The sequence below is a fragment of the Perognathus longimembris genome, chromosome 9, assembly GCF_023159225.1.
Source record: "Perognathus longimembris pacificus isolate PPM17 chromosome 9, ASM2315922v1, whole genome shotgun sequence".
NCBI classification, from domain to species: Eukaryota; Metazoa; Chordata; class Mammalia; order Rodentia; family Heteromyidae; genus Perognathus; species Perognathus longimembris.
Genome location: NC_063169.1, coordinates 11,712,721 through 11,737,088, shown reverse-complemented (window position 1 = coordinate 11,737,088; position 24,368 = coordinate 11,712,721). Strand labels below are relative to the sequence as shown.

General features: G+C 39.3%; 1 protein-coding gene and 1 long non-coding RNA gene across 2 annotated transcripts in view; both read left to right on the top strand.

Moving 5' to 3' along the window:
• The window catches only part of Afg1l (AFG1 like ATPase), a 151,792-nt gene extending 130,295 nt beyond the window's left edge, over positions 1-21,497 (top strand). Inside the window, exons 11-13 of the mRNA XM_048353731.1 lie at positions 16,445-16,585; positions 20,231-20,344; positions 21,189-21,497. Coding sequence (XP_048209688.1) covers positions 16,445-16,585; positions 20,231-20,344; positions 21,189-21,317 — 384 coding nt within the window. The 3' untranslated portion in view covers positions 21,318-21,497. The remainder of the gene's footprint in view (positions 1-16,444; positions 16,586-20,230; positions 20,345-21,188) is intronic.
• Positions 21,498-22,544: 1,047 nt separating this feature from the next.
• Positions 22,545-23,801, top strand: LOC125357075. Its single transcript, XR_007212058.1, has 2 exons — positions 22,545-22,620; positions 22,887-23,801. It is a non-coding gene; the product is annotated as an uncharacterized LOC125357075 (long non-coding RNA).
• Positions 23,802-24,368: the final 567 nt, after the last annotated feature.

The following is a 24,368-nucleotide window of genomic DNA, read 5'->3' as shown; positions in this document are numbered from 1 at the left end:
TTCTTAGTACTCAAGGAATGGAGGACAGGGATTGGCTTTCATCTGTCTATTAATTTCAATTATATCATGTTACATATTGTTAGAATTTTAACAGTACTATAGTATCTTCTGACAAGTTGTGGAGTGACATTTCACTTCTCTTTTATTTTTATTTTTGGTTCCTGTCCTGGGGCTTGAACTCAGGGCCTGCACACTGTCCTTGAGCTTCTGTCGTTCAAGGCTAGTACTCTGCCACTTGAGCCACAGTTCCATTTCCACCTTTTGTGGTGATTTAGTGAAAGTAAAAGTCTCACAGACTTTCTTGCATGGGCTAGCTTCGAACTGTGATCTCAGATCTCCATCACCTTAGTAGCTAAAATTACAAGTGTGAGCCACCGATGCCTGGCTTTCTTTCTCCTCTCTCTCTCTCTCTCTCTCTCTCTCTCTCTCACACACACACACACACACACACACACAATGCTTTCTTTGGTTTTAGTCCAAATGAAACCACCAGTTAGGAACTACTTTTGGTTTGTATCTTGTGCTTCGTACACAGTGAGCATGCTAAAGGATGAATAGCTTTTATCGATAGTATTTGGCTAAAACTCCAGGCTGGTAGTATTTGGATGCCAGCAGTTGTGATTAGCATAAAGAACTAAGGGCATTAATCAACAGAGCTGAGGCAGCCCTGGGATCTCCTTGGCTCTTTACTTTCCTCTAGCAAAACCATTCCTGTGGCATTGCTGATCTCTGTGTGCTCATTTCCCACCTATACAGACTTCTGACCATGCTATGTCCAAAAAAGTCAGCCTGGCTAATACAGAAGTAACAGGAAGGACAGAAATGATATCACAAAGAGCTTAGTAGGGACTAGTTCTGGTTCTTGTAGGAATATCACAATGTATCACAAATGAATGCTGGACACTGGTGGCTGAGGTCTGAGGATCACAGTTCAGAGCCAGCCTGGGCAGGAAAGACTGTGAGGCTCTTATCTCCAATTAACAACCAGAAAACTGGAAGTAGCACTGTGGCTCAAAGTGGCAGAACACTAGCCTTGAGCTTGAAGAGCTCAGGGACAGCAAGCAGGCCAGAGTTCAAGCCCCATGACAGACAAGAAGAACAAATGAGCACCAATACTTTTGTTCTCTGTCTTTTGTGCCACATTCCTAGTGAACTGTTATGCCTAACAGCTCTGCTGTTAGAAAGTCAGCTCACCTTTCAACAAATACTGAATCTTCTCCTCCGTTTGTCTTGCAGTGTCAATTTGGGAGGTGCAGTGGAATGTGTGAGAAGACCTCATATTTGCTAGGCAAGGGTTCTTACTAGAGCCACAGCCTCAGCCCTAGCAACTATTTCTTAAGTGTATTCATATCTGCATGTTTATTTTATAAGGAATAAAAAAGAAATACAAAAAGTTTCATTCAAAAAGTTCAAATGTTAGTAAAGGAAATAACAAAATCTCAACTGTTATAGAATGGAATCAGGCAATCAGTGGCTTACTCAGTTAAGGAAGATTACATAACTACTGTTGAGTTCAGGTTCCTCACCTGTAAAGTGTATTATGGGATCAGTTAATTTCTCTCATTTGTTTATCTATCACCATCTACTTTAAGAAACTGTGCTTACTAATTAAGTACATATTATGAGAACATCAGGATTTAAAAGATTGGTTAGAGTTGGGAAGGCTCCTAGGAGATAAGAAATTAAAAGAGGAAGTTAATCTTGACTTTGCCAGTGATTAGAATGTAGATGTAAAGAGTAAAGGAATTTCTACTATGATCTGAAGCCAAGCACCACATATTTCAGTGAGGATAGAAAATGTTTGTCTAAGGAGAGCACAATGCAAGTTAAAGAGATAAAGGAATAAAAATGAAAGTCATGGACAGATCCATCATAAAAACGAGGCAGAGAAATACAGCCTTCTGATTTAGAGACACTGTAACTTTTGGGCAGGAGCATGAAATGTAGTATATTAGGAGGATTTATGGGGTGCTACATTCCAGGTGGCAGCTTTCACCAACAGCATTTTCCAGTGGGTCAGCAAATAGTATTTCCTCTTGGGAAGGCCCTTCTCTCAGGAAGGAAACTTTGTTAAGTAAACCAACATGCCAGGTACTTGTTTAGATTACCTTAAACAAAGGAACAGTCGGAATCCTACCCTTTGATACAATATGGCACTTCTCCAAAATGAACAGATACTTATTACTTAAGGAAGGATGGCATAGTTCTGGGAGCTGTAAGGAGGACCAAGATGAGTAAGAGTCGGGCCCTATTCTTCCATGGTTTTACTGTAGAAGAGAAAATATGATCAGTACATACATCACTAGAATGTGAGGCAGATTATAATTAGCATTACAGCACAAATACGGCTAGAATGCTGTGGATGATAAAGAGGAATTGGGCCTTGGAGGCTGGAGTGTTAGAGATTCTGTTGGTGAATCAGTGGTGGGAAAGCATGGGTAGTCATTTAGTTCCTTTAAAGACAAGATCATGAGAGAAACTTTGTGGTTTCTTTTTCCAAGGTTTTATGTTACTATGAAAAACAGGGTTGGAGCCAGACTATAGTGGCTCATGCCTGTCAATCCTAACTACTCAGGAGACTGAGATCTGAGGATTGTGGTTTGAAGTCAACCCAGGCAAAAAAAAATCTGTGAAACCCTTATTTCCAATTAATCACCAAAAAGCCAAAAGTAGAGCTATGGTTAAAATGGTAGAGTGCTAGTCTTTAGCAAAAAAGCCCAGGGACAGTGCCCAAACCCTGAGTTCAAGTCCCAGGACCAGTAAAAAAGCAAACAAACAAAAAATGTGGAGTTGGAAATCATGGAGTGTATTCAGAGAACTCCAGAGTCCCACAGTTGTGTTTCTATTAGTGACAGAATAGCTTTTATTTGACCAACCCACCTGATAATTACATCTGTTAAATCTAAAGTAAATCACTAACCAGTATGTACTACTGAACAAAAATAGTCAATACAAAATAAAGGATTGATCTAGGTGAATCTCTCTGTCTCTCTCTGTCTCTCTCTCTCTCTCTCTCTTTCTCTTTCTCTTTCTCTCTCTCTGAGTTCTGAGGCTTAAACTCAGGGCCTGCAGGCTGTCCCTGAGCTCTTTTGCTCAGGGCTAGTGCTGTACCACTTTGAGCACTACTTTCAGTAGTACAAAAAAACACTTCAGCTTTTTGAGTGGTTAATTAGAGGTAAGAGTTTCATGGAGACTTTTCTATTGGGACTGGCTTTGAACTTTGATCCTCAGATCTCAGCCTCCTGAGTAGCAAGGATTACAGATGTGAGCCACCAGCACCTAGAGAATTTCTCATTTTCGTATTTTATATTTTTTGTCTTATGTTGTTTTTGCTTGAAGGAGGATCACATTTTGTCTCATAATGGACATCTAAATATTCAGTAGCAACTTTCAGTGTTTCTAGCCTGAGGGGCCAGAGGGGAGCAAATGAGTGACCACAGAAGCTGGAAATCTAGGACAAGAGAGAATAAAAAAGGAATAACGTAAAATTCTTTACATAAACAATGCCCAAATCTTGGTCTGGCTTATGAAACACACATTCATAGGTAGGTGAGGCAAGCAACAAAACTGAAAAGATTTCTGTGCTGTCCATTACAGAGTTTGTACTTTGAGCTTAGCTAATTTAATTTTCTGCTAAAATAGAAACACACACACACACACACACACACACACACACATACACACACACACAACCCCAATATACTTAAGAATCAATCACAAAACTCTGTCAAGCATTGTGGCATTGAACATTTATCCTACTTCTTGGGAGAAGGAAGAAGGAGGATCATGAATTTGAGGCCAGCTTGGAGTACATAGGGAGATCTTGTCTCAAAAACAAACAACAACAAAGAATCCCAGATCTCCACAGTGGATCACATACAATGTCTAGAGTGCAATCTCAAATGACTAGGTGTAGCAGTCTGAAGAAAATATGACTCAGTTTCAAGAGAGAAAACAATCAACAGACATTGAGATGGCACAAATGTTGGAATTACAGACAGTAGTTTAAAAGTAGTTGTTTATTGTGTCTATGTAAAGGAAAATATACTGGTTGTGAATGAATAGATAGGAAATGTTAGGGAAACCAAAAATATAAAAAAGAACCAAATGGAAATTCTAAGACTAAATTTAAAAATTAAAAACTTAAAATCTTTACTGTATATGCTTAATGTCAGAGTGTAGATGCCAGAAGAATTAGTGGAGTTGAAGATTGATCAATAAAAATTATGGAAAAATGGGAGAAAAAAATTACCAAAAATAAGAACAAAATCTCATGACATTAGAAAAAAGCTGCATGTAAAAGTTTAGTACATCACATTGGAGTCCTAGAAAAAAAGAATCTTCCAAAAGAAAAGAAAAATGGCAGGAAAATATTCTAAAGTAATATGTATTTATAGATTATAGAAGCTCAATAAACTCCTAGCAGGGACATATTCCTTCCTGGTCACCTCATAGTTGAACTTCTGAGAACCAAAGGTAAAGAAAACAAATCAAAGCAGCCAGAGAAACAATAATAATATGACTAAGGGCTCACTTGGCATTTGAAGCAATAAAGGCTAGAAAACAGAGCGGCATCAATGTTAAGGAAGAAAAAGACCTTGACAATCTAATTCAATCTAATACCATCTTCAATTATATGTAATATAAATGATATGCAATATCATTAAAAATTGGAATTGGATAATCTGCCAAAATTCATTTAATTACCACTGTAGCTTGTGTGTGTATGTCACACTGGGATTTGAACTCCGGACCTTGCGCTTGTGAAGCAGGGATTCTGCCACTTGAGCTATTCCACTAGTGCTTTCTTGCATTGATTATTTTCAAGACAGGATCTCATTTTATTGTCAGCCAGCCTGCACTTTGGTCTTTCCATTTGTACTTCACTTTGTTACTGGGATGATAGGTGTTTTCCTCTGCATCTAGACATTGAGTTGAAGTCTCACAAACTTTTATGTTTCTGCTGCCTCAACCTGCCCCCTTCCCATTTCTGCCTCTCAAGTAGCTGGGATTCCAAGCTTGAGTCATCTGTTGCGACTTTTATACATATTAGATTTGCTGCCTCTACAGGTAAGCATGGAGCTATGAGAGAAAATCACATTTTTGTGGGTATCACTTTCTTTACGTTGATTTTACTCACTTGTTAGGGTGTATGGATTGGCATACAGAAAGGACTGGATCTCATCTCCTGATTATTCCCTAGATAGGGAGCATAAGCCAGATATAAATAATAAATTGACAAAACAAGATCAATCTGAGAGATCTTTAGGGTTGCATTTGGAGAGGCACGGGCTGATGACAAGCAGCTAGCGCTGTGATCCTTTCACTTGGAATTATGGAATGACAGGACCCCCCTACTCAACATACAGAGGTAGGGGCAGGGAACTTACAGTTGCAAAGCCAGGACAAGTTAAAGATCTGACAGTCTCCTAAAGTAGTCAATGGAATCATTTGAACTAACAAGAAAATGAAGAGATGAGGTTATGATAGGGTTGGAAAGTGAGTTATCACAGGAGTTAGCCAAAGAAAATAGCCAAAGTATGAGTATGATTGAAGCAAAGGCACAATTTCTTGTTGTCTTATTGAAGAGTTAAAAAAATGAATGTAATTAACTAAGTTGATAAATATATCTCCTGGAATTTGGATGCTACTCTGTGTTCTGTACAATGTATCAATATAATAAGCTGCTGCTCTTAAGGTTATTCATAACAATTTTACAGCTCTTCAGTCTTAATGAATATGAAAAACTGAAAACTAAATTATAAACTACTATTCATATTTACATGGAGTTATGAAGATCATTTTATATACAATCTGTTATCAGCCTTTTCTTTCAGAAACCTTCTGTATCATCTCATCATGTCGTAATATAAATTGCTAACTATTCCAGACTATTGGATCTTTCACAATACTTTTCTTTTTTCCTTTTATTGTTGGTTGTGGGGCTTGAACTCAGGGCTTCGGTGCTGTCCCTGAGCTCTTTCACCCAAGTCTAGCACTTTGAGCCACAGTGCCACTTCCAGTTTTCTGATGTTTAATTGGAGATAAGAGTCTCAGATTTTCCTTCCCAGCCTGTGTTCAAATGGCTATCTTCAGAGCTCAGCCTCCTGGGAAGCTAGGAGCCACTGGCGCCCAGCTACAATGTTTCTTAATCTCCTCCTTTGTTGCTTTAATAAAACCTATGACTCTTTGTTTTTCTCAGGATACTTTTACCTTCACATTACATTCTGTTCACGTCCATATTCATGAAATAGATTTCGACTTTTCATTTCCCTATCTTGGAAACATGTCTTTCCTTCCCTCCCTCCTTCCCTTCCTCCCCTTCCTCCCTCCTTCCTTCTTTTCTTCCTCTCTCCCCTCTTGCTCTTTCTTTCTTCTTTCTTTTTCCTTGCTCTCTTTTTCTCCTCCCTCCCTCCCTCCCTCCCTCCCTCCCTCCCTCCCTCCCTCCCTCCCTCCCTCCCTTCCTTCCTCCCTTCCTCCCTTCCTTCTTTACTTAGGGTCTGGGTGCTGTCCCTGAGCTTTTTTTGCTCAAGGCTAGTGCTCTACCACTCAAGCCTCAGCTCCGCTTCTGGTTGTGTTTTTTGTTTATTTGTTTGTTTTTGTTTTGGTAGTTACTTGGAGATAAGTATTTCACAGGCTTTCCTGCCTGGGCTGGCTTTGGTCTGCAACCCTCAGATCTCAGCCTCCTAAGTAGCTAGAATTACAGGTGTGAACTACCTCTTGAGCCACAGCGCCACTTCTGGGTTTTTCTGTTTATGTGGTACTGTGGAATCGAACCCAGGGCTTTGTGCATGATAGGCAAGCACTCTACTGCTAAGCCACATTCCCAGCCCTCAGAATATAATTTCTAACTAATAAAAAAATTAAAAGCTATACTGCTTATTTATAAGTTGTTACCAACATTTATTTTCATGATCTTCTTTTGTTTCCTGTTTAACTGAAGCAAAAAAAAAAAAACTAAACAAATAGAAAAAGAATTTTAGCGGGTATTTATTTATACCTTATCTGATTCCAAAAAGAATTTTATATGTGTGGACACACATATGTATAATTTTAAAATAGATTTAAAAATGTTGGCATAAAGAAAATCCTAGAGGATAATTAAGTTGAAAGATTAAAAAAAATAGTCTATATAAATCCCTGTCATAAACTACACAGGTTTTGGTGGGGCTTTTGCCAGTCCTGGGGCTTGAACTCAGGGCCTGAGCACTGTCCCTGGCTTCTTTTTGCTCAAGGCTAATGCTCTGCCACATGAGCCACAGCGCCACTTCTGGCCTTTTCTCTATGTGTGGTGCTGAGGAATCGAGCCCAGGGCTTCATGTATACGAGGCAAGCACTCTTGCCGCTAGGAAAAAAAAAAAAGAAATTACCTCTCAGCTTCTGTCAGCCAAAGAAAGGGAAAGATATTCAATAGGCTAGCAGATGGATGCAAATAAGCCAGAAGCAAATTAGAAGTTTGAAGGGCTTTCTGGCTCTTGGAGCATTTGTAAAAGGACTTCTAAGAGATGCCAGCTTTCAGGTTCCTTTGCATTGCTCCTGCTGCCAGGCCGAATCTGTACTGTACAGATTCCTATATCTAACCTGAGAGAATAATGACCACGTTCAATGAAATTACTGCTGTAAGGGAGCAGGGAAGCCAGTACTTTACAAGTAAACTTTTCTTTGAATTGCCTACCTTGATCCAGAAAAAGTTTTAAATGTTTTAAATTGGGTAGACCTATGTTGTTTAGGCCTTTTGTGGATGTTCATCTTTTAACAAAATTTGGGCAGCAGATAACTGAAGGTTGTCTTTTCAGCGAGAAGATGAAGGGAGTAATTCTATCAGTGCTACTCATAATTTGAATGATTTGTCCCTTTGTGTACCCAGCAGCACAGAGAGGCATTTGGCCTTGCTTTAATTTACTTTTTAATATCCTTAGAGTATGAATTAACATTTTATACCAAGTATTTCTTTGAATTGGAAAGCAGAAGAATGGATGGAAAAATAATAACTCTTTATATCTACTTCATTTCCAATTCGGATTGGGATTTTCAGATATCTAAGCAGAAAAGGACTCAGTTTGTCCCCAATGGACTTTGATATGGAAAGCAAAATGAACAAAAAGAAGAAAAGATCCACAATTAATAAAACCACTGCATTTACAGGACTACATAAATGTTCTGAAGTTGTAATTCTAAAATTCGAAGTAAATTTTTAACCATTTGAAAATCATTTTCTTTTTCTTTTAAGCTTCTATTTCTCCCTGATGTCCAATGAAAATAGAATTGATTGACCTCATATTTCACATGCACATGCAACTAGGGTATCTAGAACCCGATCTTGAACCATGTGGATAATCTTTCAGATTTCTAATGGAAAGATTCCAAAGCCAGAGAAATTTGCAATACCGTCCTCCTTCCCACAGAGACGAAGCAAATACCGCCCTCTACTGAGAGGATGCTCAGTCTGCTTTCATTGTGGTAATGATAAATGCTAGTCTTCACGTAATGATTCCAATCATTTTGGTCATATAACACTTTACTAATTACTTCATCATTATTGTATACATAGTTATTAAAAATACTACATTCAGAATAGGACACAGAAAAGAAACAAGTCAGCCTTGGCCACATATCTTTATTGTCTTCTGTAGTCTCTACAAGCACAGCATCATGTCTTGAGGTTTTAATAATCATGTAAATTTCCACTTGTTTTGAACTAATAAGATAGCTTTTCTAGTTGGAAAAGAGAAATGGTTGTTATAGCGTTATTTTAATGAACAATTTTATGAAATAATTCTAGCACCATTTGGGCTGTTTTTCTTCCCTTTGCCAATATTTATTTTCAGCATCTGCTCAATTGCTAATATTAGCAATTAAAAAAAAAGAACTCAACTAGCTGTTGGTGCAGCTGTAATAACTTTTCCTTCTTTTTATTGTTTTAAAGGGTTAATTGTAATGTTTAGCAGTAGTGGCACATGTTAAACTAAATGGCTTCTAAACAAAACTCCTTAAAGTTGGTTAGAGTATAGCTTACTGGCAGAGTAATTGTCTAGCATGTGCAAGGCCCGGGTTTCAATCTCTAGCACTGCATAAAAAAACCAAGGAGAAAACAAAACAAGCATAAAAAACAAGAAGGAGAAGGAAACATTAGGGTTTGGGGTGTATAGCTCAGTAGTGGGGTGCTAGTTTAACATGTGCCATGTGTTCTAGGTTGGTCCCTATTACTGTACTACCGCTTACAAGAAAACTTCAACAAAACACAAGCATTTGTAGGTGACTTTGAAAGACGTTTTATTATCTGCATGTTCAGTGCAATGTTCTGTTTAACTCACTCATGTTCCATTTTTGCCAGAAGCTAAACAAATTTTAGTAAAGGAGACAAGGGGACAAAATTTAATAGTTTAAAATGTTTCCCTGGTTTCTTACAAAATGTAAAATCTAAAATTTTCATTAATTCAGAAACTTTAGATACTAGAGAACTAGTGGGAGAGTCCAGGTTGAATAATCTTGTGATGAAAGTAGGGGTACCTGTTCCAGGATATGGTTAGCTACATCTTCTCCTTCCCCTTTCCCTTCTTCCTTCCTTCTTTCCAGTCTCTCTTTTTAATAGACTCTAGGCTTCTTTCTGACTGTGCCTTACACTATAGTTCAACTGAAAACTTAAACTGAAAAAAGTACTTGGGCAGGACTTGGCTAACAATAGAAATTTGGGGGTGGGGGTCTTTATAAGTCATGAGCTTTGAGAGATACTAACTTATCATTTTAATTATGTTGGTGTGATTAAACCCAGATCACTCCATTTTTACAAGGGGCAACTCTCAAGTTCCTCCGCTTTTTAGACATCTGTGAAATGATTGGGCAGTCCATCTCTGTATCTTGATGAAGTTCTTAGTTACAGGATCTCCAGAATTTGACACCAGAATTTGGGTCATCTTGAATTACATACATGGGGCTGGGGATATGGCCTAGAGGCAAGAGTGCTTGACTCTGAAGCCCTGGGTTCAGTTCCCCAGCGCCACATATACAGAAGATGGCCAGAAGTGGTGCTGTGGCAGAGTGCTAGCCTTGAGCAAAAAGAAGCCAGGGACAGTGCTCAGGCACTGAGTCCAAGCCCCAGGACTGGCAAAAAAACCCAAACAAACTTGAGTTACATACACTAAGATAGTCAAGTTAGGAGAAGGAAGGGTATCTCCTCTAGTTTGCTACCTTCATTTATTTGGCCAATTCATTCTTCCATAAGCTCTCCATTAAAATGAAACTCTGACTCCTCCAGTGTCTATTAACCATTGAAAGGGGATGTGCATCTTACTGAAGACCTGGCAAGCTTAGGTAGAACTAGCCTCCTGTCTTTAAGACTACAGAAGTCACAAAGTACAGCTTTTCCTCTGCACGGGGAAGAGTACCTTCTGAAGTAGACTTTTTAAGCATTGGTGGTATTTTCTAGAACAGCGAGGTAGTTGCAGCTGGATGCTATAGACCTTACAGTATTAAGATTTCTTGTATTAAAGTGTCATCTCTCTTGTGGGGAAATGCTTTGCAAATACACACATTTCAGTGTTCTGGCTTTCTAAATATTATATTAATTAACTTAGAATTTGACAGCTATAAGTTGTTTTACCATCAACTCATACGGTGATTTCAGTTTGTTTTGAGAAGGGCACATTTCTCCTAATTCCATTAAGCATTTGTTCCTAAGGTACTTGTCTTTAAGATCTGAGGTATTGTTATCTCTGTGTAAACAAAGCAAGATGCCATGCACACTTGTTTAATGAGGTGCTGTCAGGGTATCACCACAGGGATTTATAAAGAGACTCTGTAAAGATGGAGAGTAACCCTTAGGACAGTATAATCTAGACAGAGCTTGAAAGAATAATCGTCCTACTTGAGCCGAAATAATGGTGGCAGAACAAGCAATAGTGAAGCAAAGGAAAAAGGAACTCAAGCTGACAGCTCTTTGCAGATGCTGAAGTGGCTCAGCCGCTCACTGTAGGGCAGAAGGCAGTCTAGGGTGATGTTCATGCATTTCCCACTGGCATGGTTTTAGGAAAATCCCCAGTCTTGGCACCAGGGTCAAAATCAAAGCAGAGAGTTGTACCATTTCGTATCCAGGAGAAAGAAGACAGCAAGCAAGCTTTGTTCCCAAAAGTTTACTAGAGAAACTGTGCTATGTATAATCCAGCTGTATACTCCTAGTAATTAAGGAAAACAAATGCTCTCTGCAAACTCATTATAGATTTAAAGTTCTTTAAGTTTTCATCAGGTTTCCACAGAAACAAAGAGTTTGAGACAATAGTTGAGAATGCACAAACCATCGAATAAGTGGATTTTAATTGTTCCAGTGTAGAAAATTATTCAGATAACCAGCCACATCAAAGACTATTAAACTTTTTTAATTGCTCAGGTAGAAAGATGGAGAATGTCATCATTATCTATCATAAGACAAATCTGCATTAGATAATTCTACTTGAATTTTGAGCTAGAATAACATACTCAAGGATGCTACTAACTGAAGTGCCATTTAGTACTCAAAAGTAATCATACGCTTTAATTATTCATAGGGCACAATGCATGAATTCACAATACTAATTTTATGGTTTCAGAAAGTGTCTTATGCTATGGTTTACTTACATAGGAGACTCAACTCATGTAAAATAAAAATATAAATATTTGCAACTACCATAGACTATTATATGCATGCAATTCAGATGTATTATATTGTGGTTAAAAGACTGGAGAAATGTGAGTTATTAAAAATATGTTTTGCAAAGTTCTTGTAGGAATGAGTACCATGTCTTATATTTATTGAGCATTTAATAATTATATAATTGATTTAGAAAAAGTCTTGATGATAGTTTATTCATATGTATAATTCAAGACCTTTTCCCTAGTTTGTGCTAGGTACTCAGGACACTGAGGCAAGTAAAACTTCTGGAATACCCAGGTTTGTACAGTGACATAAATGAGGGTGGCAGTGTCAAATTGAAATAGATTTGCAGTTTCTCAAGTTCTTCAGTACAGACTCTTATCTCCAATTAACTACCAAAAAGCCAGGAGTGGAACTGTGGCTTTGCCTTGAGCAAGATGGCTAAGGGACAGTGCCAGGTCCTGAATCCAAGCCCAAAGACTGGAACAAAAAGCAACAACAACAAAAAAAAAAGGGACTAAAGCAGAAGCTATTTTTGTCACCTACATGTGACTTCTTAGAGAGCTGTAGTGTGCACGGAAGATAACTTGATGAATCAAAAGGAGTTTCTTTTATCTTTTGGGGAGTCAAAGACAAGACTGGAGTCAGTGCACCTGTACACTAATTTAGGCTGTTGAGCACATGACCTGGGAAAAAGGTTGCTTAATAGTTATTAATAGATAAATAGCTACTAATAGATAGCTAATAATAGATAATAGCTACTATTTATTCAGTGTTACATGCTAAGGAATGTATTATGCACTTACCATTTCTGTAAGTTAATAACCACATTTATTGAGAACTTATTATTGTGAAATTTTTACCTAATGGCAAGACAGAATCGTCATGGGGAAAACTATGAAATAAATCTCACTATGATCCCTTTATAGATGAGGAAACTAAAGTTCAGAAACATTCATCATCCACAAAATGGGAAGTGACAAAAACCAGTGGTTCCAAAGCTCTCATTGTATTTTACCCTATGGTGGTAAACATTTATTAACTAATTTTTAAAAGTAGCTTTGTTGGTGAAGAAGAATCACCATATCTCACTAAATTCCGCACTGAAATTTACTTCTTGGATACTTCAGCATCAAAACCAGTAATCACTAAAACAACAACAAAAGCAAATAAACCCAAGCTGGGGATGTAACTCAGAGAGTGCTTGCCTACATATACAAGCCTCTGAATTGATCCCCAGTACCACATGATTTCTTTTGGGAAAAGACTTTGGTTATTATTTAATACATTTCATTCTTTCTCATGCTTTTAAAGGAAAAGTGATATTACCCTCTGTGGTATAATTTGGGATTTCTTTGGCAATCAATAGCCTCTTCTTACTATAATGACCAGTAGTTAACATGACAAAATAATATGTAGCATAAAATTTGCTATTTTAGCCAGTTCAGTGGCATTAAGTGCATTTATATCACTATGCAATCATCACCACTGTCCATCTCCAGGACTTCTTCATTACCCCAAACCATAACTCCATATTCCTCTGATCATTGGTTTTTTTTTAATATTACTGTATTATAAAAGTGATGGACAGAGGGGTTGAAGTTATGTACAGACCAGGTAAAGACTACATTTCTTTTGGCACAGTGTTACCCTGCCTGTTGTTTTAATTGGAGATAAGTAACTATATTAGGCTCTGCTTCCATTATAAGAAAGAGCATGTGATTGTTTTAGTGATGGGAAGAAGAGGGATATTTGCTAATACAATGACAAATGAAGAACCTACTGACAAAGGTATCTAATTTGTAAAATAGCTGAGTGGGCAAAATTCTGATTTTCAGTTGCCCTAGGCACTTCAGTGCACTTCTGATAATGATTTTCCTTGGGCATGCAGTTACACTGATAGAAATCACATCCATGCATAAAGAGTGAGCTTAATTATACATAACTACATACTTAATATGAGGTTTTACATTTTTTTACATATACTTTCTGATTCACAAAAGATGAGGCTCAATTCTAGCTGATCTCATGAAAGTTGTGTAGCTTGAAAACATGAGAATCTTATTGTAGATATTATTCTTTATTGTAAAAAGACACTCTTGCCTTCCTCATTCCATTCTGAGGATTGTTTGCATTGCATGATGTTGTAATGACACAGTCTCTTCTGGGCCCTGCTGGGATTCAGGTCAGGCAATTCACAAAGGCTGATTTAGGGGGTTTAGATGCCCTTAATGGTGGAGCAAAATTAACCGATTCCTACTGACAATGGCATGCCTATATTCTCAATTCATTTGTACTGAACTCAATCACTTGGGTTCAAAATAACAACAACAACAACAATAACAAAAGTAGTAAAATTATTTGAATGCTAAGGCATGGGCCAGCCACTGCATTAAATAATTATATTACTTCACCTAATCTTTTCAATACTGTAAGAAATGAATCAAATTCCTATTTTATAAATAGAAAAGCTAAAGAACAGGAAGATTGTTGTGAATAACTTGCTTGAAGTTCCCAGTTAATAAGTAGCAAACTGAGGATTCAAACTCATACACTCTAGAGCACTTGCTTTTCATTCCTAACTGAATATGCATTTCTGGTTTGTTAGCACTGACAGCAGAGCATCCTTGTATGAATGTCAGAGTTAAACCAAAAACCTTCTCTCAGGACCCCCCCTGAGCCCTTCTATGGCTAAGGTGAGCAGCTTGATTCAGCTGGTTTAGAGACAGGGATTTAGAGCCGGAGGTTATCTGGACAAAGAGGATGAAAAGACAAAAGTCATCTCTTTCCAGCTGTGGTTTTTAGCTGGTAAGGGAGAGGAGAAGAAAGGAAAGGACACTTGAAGCACATTTCTCAAGTGGTCTTGTCATTCTCTGTGCTCTTCCTCTGTGGTTTAATGGTGTATAGGTCCCCAAATCACTGTACCTTTCTTAGAACTGCTTTTTCTCTTTCCCTCAATGGAATCCTTTCTCCAGAACTTAATTCTGGATGTCTACACCTCCCTGAGAACTCCTCTGTTTGGAGGAGGTCATGTGACAGCTGAAGCCTTACATGAGTGGACAGAGAGGCTCTCATACTTGAGGCTCCCCCATTCTCCCACAACCATGGCCAGATCATCATTGCCAAAGAAAGAAGCTTTCAAGCAAAGGATCTTCAAGAGAGAGGCATTTCTGGACAGAAAGGCTCAGCCACTTGTGTCCCAGGAGCTGGTCCTGGCCATCCAGGAGCTCTCAGAGGGACCTCAGAGTGGCAGCCCAGCCACTGATCTCCCAGTTCTCACAGGGTCAGAAGCACTGCCCTGCCCTGGATTTGGCTCATGGTTTTGATGTTCACAGAGCACAATCACCCCCACACAACTTGAGATGAATAGAGGTAACATTCCCTGGGGATGTTCCTAATACCAAACATTGTGTTTGCAGATCGCTTTCTTAAGGGTTGTGTGTTAAATTCATGTTCCCACCTGTAGGTGCAGTTTTTTGGATAACTTTGAGGATCTTGATCATGTACTTTCTTTGTAACAATATGTTCCTAATTATTCTCGTGTGTGTGTGTGTGTGTGTGTGTGTGTGTGTGTGTGTGTATGTGTTCTGGGTCTTGAACTCAGGGCCTGGGTGCTGTCCTTGAGCTTTACTGCTTAAGGATAGCACTCTACCATTTGAGCCACAGCTCCACTTCTGGCTTCTTTGGTAGTTAATTGGAGCTAGGAGTCTCATGTGATTTCCTGCCCAGGCTGCTGTCCTCAGATCTCAGCTTACTGAGTAGTTAGGATTACAGGCATAAGCCATTAGTGCCTAGCTCCAATTTTTTCTTGAGGTCTCAGACGTCTGCTCATTCAAGCCTTTTGGTAGTTAGCCCCTACCAAGCAATCCTTACTATTTTGCTCTTTAAAAATTATACATCAGGGCTGGGGATATAGCCTAGTGGCAAGAGTGCCTTGCCTCGGATACACGAGGCCCTAGGTTCGATTCCCCAGCACCACATATACAGAAAACGGCCAGAAGTGGCGCTGTGGCTCAAGTGGCGGAGTGCTAGCCTTGAGCGAGAAGAGGCCAGGGACAGTGCTCAGGCCGAGTCCAAAGCCCAGGACTGGCCAAAAAAAAAAAATTATACATCAAATGAGGGCTGGAAATATGGCCTAGTGTTAAAGTGCTTGCCTCATATACATGAAGCCCTGGGTTCAATTCCTTAGCACCACATATATAGAAAAAGCCAGAAGTGGCATTGTGGCTCAAGTGGTAGAGTGCTAGCCTTGAGCAAAAAGAAGCCAGAGACAATACTCAGGCCCTGAGTTCAAGCCCCAGGAGTGGCACAAAACAAAACAAAATTATACATCAAACAAATAAAAAAAAACAAAAACAAAAAAAGAACAAAAATTATACATCAAATTAAATAAAAAATTTCAGAAAAAATACAGAAAGCCTAGTCTTTATTTTACATAATATCCTAGATATCATAACTCTGTTGAACAATAATGACAGTGTGCAGTTGACTTGTAAGAAGGATTTAATGTGATGGCATCTAGATAAAAAACATGGTAGTCTGGACTTAGAACACTATCATAAAAGGAACCTTACAATCAAGACTTTGGCTGGAGATACTCTTTTACCCGCACTGCACTCTTAATCTTTCCTCATTCCTTTTTAAAATCATTGTTAAGGCCATCCTTTGTACAGTGTCAGTGTCCCTAACCTATTCTGAAACACTTCAAAGGCACTTCAAGGCACTTCAGAGTCACACTGTGACAAGAGAATTTTCAAATTAAACAAATCTAAAGGTGACCAACACTTTTATTTTTTCTTGATTTTGTTTCAATTGTAGCCAGTTGGAGCCAGTGACTATTTGGAACTCTCAAAGAATTTTGATACACTATTTTTACGAAACATTCCACAATTTACTCTGGCAAAGAGGACTCAGGCTCGAAGATTCATAACTCTCATTGACAACTTGTATGATTTCAAGGTAAGGGTTTAATACATTTTCTCAAAACTACAGTTTGTTTGTGGAGACTGATGTCCTTAGCTGTAATCCTAGCTTTACAGTTTACTTGACCTCTCTGTGCTTGGGGTACTACAGATTGAGGATAATAACTATTTGTTTTAAAGGACTAAGAAGCTGGTCTATGTAAACTATTTAAGAAATCATTAAAAAAATTATTAAACTTATTCAATACATGAATCCATAAAAAAAAAGAAATCATTATAGATGTACTTGCTATGTAAGTACTTATACATACTTAATATTACCTATAGCAGTATTTAAGAGTATAGTCAAGGGCTGGGGATATAGCCTAGAGGCAAGAGTGCCTGCCTCGGATACATGAGGCCCTAGGTTCGATTCCCCAGCACCACATATACAGAAAACGGCCAGAAGCGGCGCTGTGGCTCAAGTGGCAGAGTGCTAGCCTTGAGCGGGAAGAAGCCAGGGACAGTGCTCAGGCCCTGAGTCCAAGGCCCAGGACTGGCCAAAAAAAAAAAAAAAAGAGTATAGTCAAACAAGTCGTTCTGCTATGTTAACGACTGCATTATTCCGCCAGAAGGAACAGCACCCTCTATGGTCATGACGAACACAAGGCCTGGCCCAACTGCTTACTCAGTACACGTGTTATCCAAATAAGTGGTTGGACTGATAAAATAATGAATGAACAACAGAACGAATAGCTAAAGGACCTTAGTAGCACTGAAGCTGTCTCTCCCTGAGACTTAGAACACCAGTAACTAATATTATACTGTTGTACTTAAAAAAAAAACACCAACTTACGTGTTTTAGCATGGGTTGCAGAGCCCTTGGGCATTTATGCAAAGCAGTCTCATTTGGTGGTTAAGTAGTGAGCCCTGGTGCCAAGCTGCCAATCCTGACAACCTGCTTAGCCAATCTGAACTCAAATTACCTACTTTGGAAGAAGGGTATAAAATTAGTACTTATTTTACAAGATTCTTTTAGGATAAAATGAGTAAGTACTAAAAACCTTGTCTGGCATGTAGTAAGCTCGCAATAAAGGTGAGCTGTCACTGACAGCCAAGGTCTACGCACCATTTCAAATTAGACTTGAATATTACTTTACTATGAGAGACACTGAGTGCATTTAGAATTACTGCTCTGAGACTGTACTCCCTAGTCATTGTATAGATTTAGAGCAGTAATTCTAAAATGAAGAGACTGTGGTGGAGGAGGCAAGTAACAGAAACTGCTGAGAGGTTTCAGTGTTTCTCTGACTCACTCAACAATGTTTATGATGCCGAGAGTGAGAACTAGAAACTAGAAGTGAGTACGAGAAACTCAATGGCAAGTGATGCTGGATAGGGTGCCTGCCTTCGCAAACTTACGATCCAAAGGCAGGAAACAGAATCACATGTCCAGAGGTCAGTGGCCAGTCACCACTATGAGATGACCTTTCAGACACTGAGAGGCACCTGAGCTAAGGAATTCAGGAAAGATTGCACTTATCTTGGGGGGAAGGTTTGAGAGTTGGCCCAGAGAATTCCTCTAAGAACCACCTGCATCTGAGCTACCTAAAACTCTAGATTTGGCTGAGCACTGGTGGCTCATGTCTGTTTCCTAGCTACACAGGAGGCTGAGATCTGAGGATTGTGGTTTTGTGGTTCGAAGCCACTTTTCCAGATGGAAAAGTCTGTTGAGATTTTTTTTTTTTTTTTTTTGGCCAGTCCTGGGGCTTGGACTCAGGGCCTGAGCACTGTCCCTGGCTTCTTTTTGCTCAAGGCTAGCACTCTGCCACTTGAGCCGCAGCGCCACTTCTGGCCATTTTTCTGTATATGTGGTGCTGGGGAATTGAACCGAGGGCCTCATGTATACGAGGCAAGCGCTCTTGCCACTAGGCCATATCCCCAGCCCCTCTGTTGAGATTTTTTATCTCCAATTAACCACCAAGAAGCCGGAAGTGGCGCTGTGGCTCAAGTGGTAGAGTGCTAGCCTTGAGCAAAAGGAGCCAGGGACAGTGCTCAGGCCCTGAGTTCAAGCCCCAGGACTGGCAATATGATGGCATACACAAACTGCTTTCAACATCAGCTCCAACTAAATTACATATCTAGAAATCATACACTGTATTAAAGTATAGCCCAAGTTATCTTATTTCAGAAATTGAGAGCATTAAACAGTATTCTAGAATACAGTCACAGGAGATTGTAAAATAAAGGTACTATCATCTAAATAGTGAAAAAAGATATAATTTGTGACTAACATAATTTTTCAGTGGTAGTAGAAAGCCATTTGGATATGTGAAGGTGAGTCCCAAATATTAGCATGTTTTTGAAAGAAGAATATTAGCATGTTATTTGAAGAATACGTTTTGCATTTAAACTGGTGAACATGCAATATATAAAAGCCATTTATAATTATCTATCTATCTATCTGTCTATCACATGCCTAGTCTTTTTGAAGAATGTACTGACAGGCTGCAGATATAAATGTAGGTTCTAGAATCTAGGGGTAAAGGAGTCATGCGCCGAATTTGGCTGTCAGCTATTCGGTAAAGTTATAACTACCTGTTTTACAGTGTATCCGGGAGCCAACACACACAGTGACCAGCTCCACAGAGACATATAAATGTCAACAGCCAAGTGTAATTGTCCTATCTTGTTTGTGCTTCTGTAACAAAATAATCACATGCTGGGCAAATTATAAATAAAAGGAATTTATTTCTCACAGTTCAGGAGGGTATAAAGTCTAAGATCAAAGCTCAGGTAGGAGCTGAGTGCCAAGGCTCATGCTTGTAATCTTAAGCTACTTTGGAGGCTGCGATCTGAGGATCATGGTTCGAAGCCAGCGGGCAGAAAAGTCCATCAGACTCTTATCTCCAATTAACTACTCAGAAAAAAAGCCAGAAGTGGTGCCATGGCTCCAGTGGTAGAGCACTAGCTTTGAGCACAAACAGGCTCAGGGATAGTACCTAACCCCTGAGTTCAAGACTTAGGACTGGGGGGAAAAAAAAAAAAAAAAGAAAGAAAGAAAGAAAGAAAGAAAGAAAGAAAGAAAGAAAGAAAGAAAGAAAGAAAGAAAGAAAGAAAGAAAGAAAGAAAGAAAGAAAGAAAGAAAGAAAGAAAGAAAGAAAGAAAGAAAGAAAGAAAGAAAGAAAGAAAGAAAGAAAGAAAGAAAGAAAGAAAGAAAGAAAGAAAGAAAGAAAGAAAGCTCAGACAGATGTTTGTGGAGTCCTCATGGCTCAGTCATCCTCTAAAGTCCCTACATCTTAATAAGACTACATGATGGATAAGTTTCAACATGAATTTTGGATGACACACAAGCATGTAAACCATAGCAGCAATGGAAAGAACATTGAGCTTAGCCCCAGAAGGCCTGCCTGATGTCCTGAGCTGCGGCCTCTGCAGGCCTGCAGTCTCCCAATAAAACCTGTGCCCTGTGCTTTGCAGTGGGGTATAGCCCATGTAGAAATATTTGGAAAACTACTATTCTGTTTTAATGCATCTCTTAAGTACAAACTATTGGAAAAAATTATGGACATTTTGAAAGCAGAGATCCAAGCTCCCTTTGTGAAGGAAAAGCACTTTTTTTTTATCTTGTGAGAAAATTTTCCTACTTTCAACTTGGGAAATGTAAAGAGCAATACCATCTACTTATTTTCCTCTATTACAGGTGCGCATAATTTGTTCTGCATCGACTCCTATATCAAGCTTATTTTTGTATCAACATGATGGCAGTGTGTTGGAGCAAAGCAGAATACTGATGGATGATTTGGGACTGAGCCAGGTAGGTGATATTAGCATAATCTCTTTTTATTATAAAACAGCTTAATTGTTTTGGTTTGATACATGTTACATTTTGAAGGAAGAATTCAGATAGTTAACCATTGATCTGCTGCCTTCTTTTCACTCAAGTGTAGCAGACTTCTTCTCAATAACTTTAGAGAATTACCATTTAAGAGTAGAAGGAATTACTCAGTGAGCCCAAGACTTTGTCTTTGGAAAGAGTGAATTCCAGAGAGATGGACTAATGGGCCCAGAGAGACACTGCTGAGCAAGGATGGGCCACAGCTGGATGCTAGGGAACTTTCGGGTTTCAGGCTTGCCCTGCTATACCATGCTTTTCTGGATGTTCTTCATGATTGCTAAATCTGCAGTGCACTACACAGTATCCAAGAGTGTGGGCTAAGTTAGTCCAGATCCAAGAAGTACCTAGGAAGGATGAAAAAAGGAATCCATGAGTCATCTCCCAATCTTCTTTTAGCAAATACTGCAGGAATATTTGTGGGTAACAGGCTATGAAGACTTTAGAGGGAGCAAGCTGATGTCAAGATGTAAAACCAACATGAACTCCAAGAATGAAGACTTCAGTCTTCCAGCCTCAGGGGCAGAAGCACATTTGGTGTAAGGAGCTGCAGCTTTTCCTGGCAGTTAGTTCTCTTTATGGCCTCACAGTTTTGATCTGTTGATGCTGTAGTCTTAAGAGATTGTATATAAAGAAATCATACAGCAATTTTAAAATTTAAATAGGTTAACTCAAAGCTTTTCTTAAAAAGCAATTTCCATAAGTTTTCATTTGGGTGGGCTTAATAGGTGCTAAGCTTTTTGTTTTTGTCTGTTTTTGTAACCAGGAATCAGCAGAAGGGCTCTCCATGTTTACTGGAGAAGAGGAAATCTTTGCTTTTCAGCGCACCGTTTCCCGACTCACAGAAATGCAGACTGAACAGTACTGGAATGAAGGGGAGAGAAGCAAGAAGTAACTGTCACTTTCGCATGAATAAAAGTAGACAAATGGCTAATCCAGGGAGAACTTTGTATTGTAAGACTTGAAAGAACCATTTTCTCATCATTAATTATGCACTTTGTCCTCTGGACCATTTTAATCTAACATTGCTGTCAAAGATGTAGTGGATTAGTAAGTTAAAGTCTTACCATTTTTATAGGTCTACTTTTTTGCCTATTTATTTGGCCTTATTTATTCTGCACTACAATACTATAAACATCACTCCTGAAGAGTACTGTCAAACCAGACATGTTAGCTTCCCATGAAGCCACCTGAACGAACCTTGAACATGCGAACACATAGTAAATGTAGGATGTGTGGATATTTCTCGCATTGCTTGTATGCTTGTAGTTCTTAAGAAGTACATCTGTATAAGGGGAGAGGAACCATACATTTTACTTAAAAACAAACTTTTCTGATCTTTCTATAAACTGAAGGGAATAACATTTTAGAATATGGATATATATATGGAGGAGAGTTGGCTGTGAATTACAGTAAGCCCCCCAGGTCTTCGGGGTTTCCTCCTGCTAGGGAGAGTTTTGTTTTAATCTTGAGATCATGCTTGGCAGCCAGGGGCTGGACCTCATGTGTATGCAGAAATAACTGGACAAATCCAGTGTTATGGTGTTAATAAGGAGCAAGTGCCAAATGTGAACCAACAGGCAGCTTTGCAGGCAGATCCCTGACTGCCAGCCAGTGGGAAGGCAGGTACGAGAGTATGGGAAGAAATGAAGACGTGGACATGCCAGCTGCAGAATGGAGCTTATCTGAGACCAGCCAGGCCCTCAGGGATAGCAGGCTCCTTCCCACCATCCACCTATACTAGCTGACATTGCAAGCTGCTGCCCCTTGCCCTTGCCCTTTCCCTTGCCTCTGAAGACCTGTTAATAAATAGAAAACCACCTGGGAAAGCATTAAATAAAATATTGCCAGCTGGGTACTGGTGGCTCGTGCCTATAATCCTAGCTACTCAGGAGGCTGAGATCTGAGGATTGCGGTTTGAAGTCATCCAGGGCAGGAAAGTCTATGAGACTTTTATTTTTACTTAACCAGAAAAAAAGTGGAACGAGGGGAAGCAGAGCTGTGGCTCAAGTGGTAGAGCACTAATCTTGAGCAAGAAAGCTCCGTGACAGTGCCCAGGCTCTGAGTTCAAGCCCCAGAACTGGCAAACACACACACACACACACACACACACACACACACACACACACACACACAAAATTCCCATTTGTTAATTAAGCATGCATCTTAATTGCTTTAAGTAAAACTATTAACAATAGGTATGGGGCTGGGGATATAGCCTAGTGGCAAGAGTGCCTGCCTCGGATACATGAGGCCCTAGGTTCGATTCCCCAGCACCACATATGCAGAAAACGGCCAGAAGCGGCGCTGTGGCTCAAGTGGCAGAGTGCTAGCCTTGAGTGGGAAGAAGCCAGGGACAGTGCTCAGGCCCTGAGTCCAAGGCCCAGGACTGGCCAAAAAAAAAAAAAAGAAGTTCCCTTGTGCAAAATAATATTAAACATTGTTTAAAAAAAAAAAACAATAGGTATCTATATTAGGCCAGTGTAAAAAGTAGTCCTAGAAATTGAGTATAACATCCTTGAGGTAAGGAAGCTTCAAAAGCTGAAGCTTCAGAAGTGAAGTTGCTTGACTTGAAATTCACAGTTTACAAGCCAGACACTGGCGGCTCACGCCTGTAATCCTTGTTCCTCAGGAGGCTGAGATCTGAGGATTGTGGTTCAAAACCATCCCCTAGAAAAGTCTGTGAGACTCTTCAATTAACCATCAGAAAAATGGAAGTGCAGCAATGACTCAGAAGAACAAGGCTCAGCCCCATCCATGACTGACAAAACCAGAAACAACCCCAGAAATTCACAGTTGATACCGAAAACTTCCTGCTATCTCTTCTATGGTACTGCGTCCTACTATTTCTTTTTGTTTTAATAAAAAGAGATCGTGTTTACTATTGATTAATTAAATTAATATTGATGTATTTACACTTTTGTAAATACACCATTTCTTTGACTAAATAGATGTAAATGTTTACCTTTATTGTTTTAATCTTAATCTCCCTTGTGTAGTACTGGCATGCTAGACATACTGTACCACTTAGCCAAACCTCTAGCCTTAAACTTCGCCTTTTCTTTTCACATTCCTCTGATAACTATTCTGTACCTTGAAAAGATGGTATGGACAGATAGATGGATAGAATGATTAATAGAAATGGGAGCTATGTAATCTCTGAATTTGTTGGTGTATGTAGAAGAGTGCTCCACTCAAGTGCTCTTGAAACAGTTCATTTGAGTTGAGATATTTGGGATTTTTTTTTTCAGAAGTGATGAAACCTTAGGCCCTGGTTGAGTGCACAGATGCCTATGTAATTTTCAGTGTAGCTGCCCTATCTCATCTTGGTGCTAAGGAGTTTAAACAGCTTTTAACCTGTTGTGTCCATAGGTGAAGCTATAGCAAAATAACTGGGAGATGTGCCCCTATTCTTCTTCTTCTCCCACCTCCCTGGGCTGGTGGCCTGGGCTGTGGTAGAAAAGGCTTTCTGAGCTGGAGGAGGGGCTGTGTAGAGCAGGACTGAAAGGTAAGGCTGGCTTGATCTAGTTATCAGCAAGGAAGAGGAAGGAGTTTCATCTTCATTCATCCTGATCTCCAAAGATTGGTTCACAAAACAGCACGCAAGAAAAAAACAAAACTCCTAATTATTAGCTATTACCAGAAAACAATATGGTAGTTCTATTAAAAGAGGAGTACAGGTTGAATATGCTTTATCTGAAGTGCTTGGGACCCCAAGTGCTTTGAATTTCTAACATCAGACTTTGGAATATTTGCATATTTGTAATGAAATATCTTGAGGATAGGGCCCCAGTCTGAACACAACATGAGTTTATGGTTTATGTAAACCCCATACACATAGCCTGAAAGTAATTATCTACAATATTTGTAGTGTGCCTGCGTTTTGACTGTGACCAGAAATGCAAGGGAGGCCGTGGAATTTTCCACTTGGAATGTCATGTCTGTG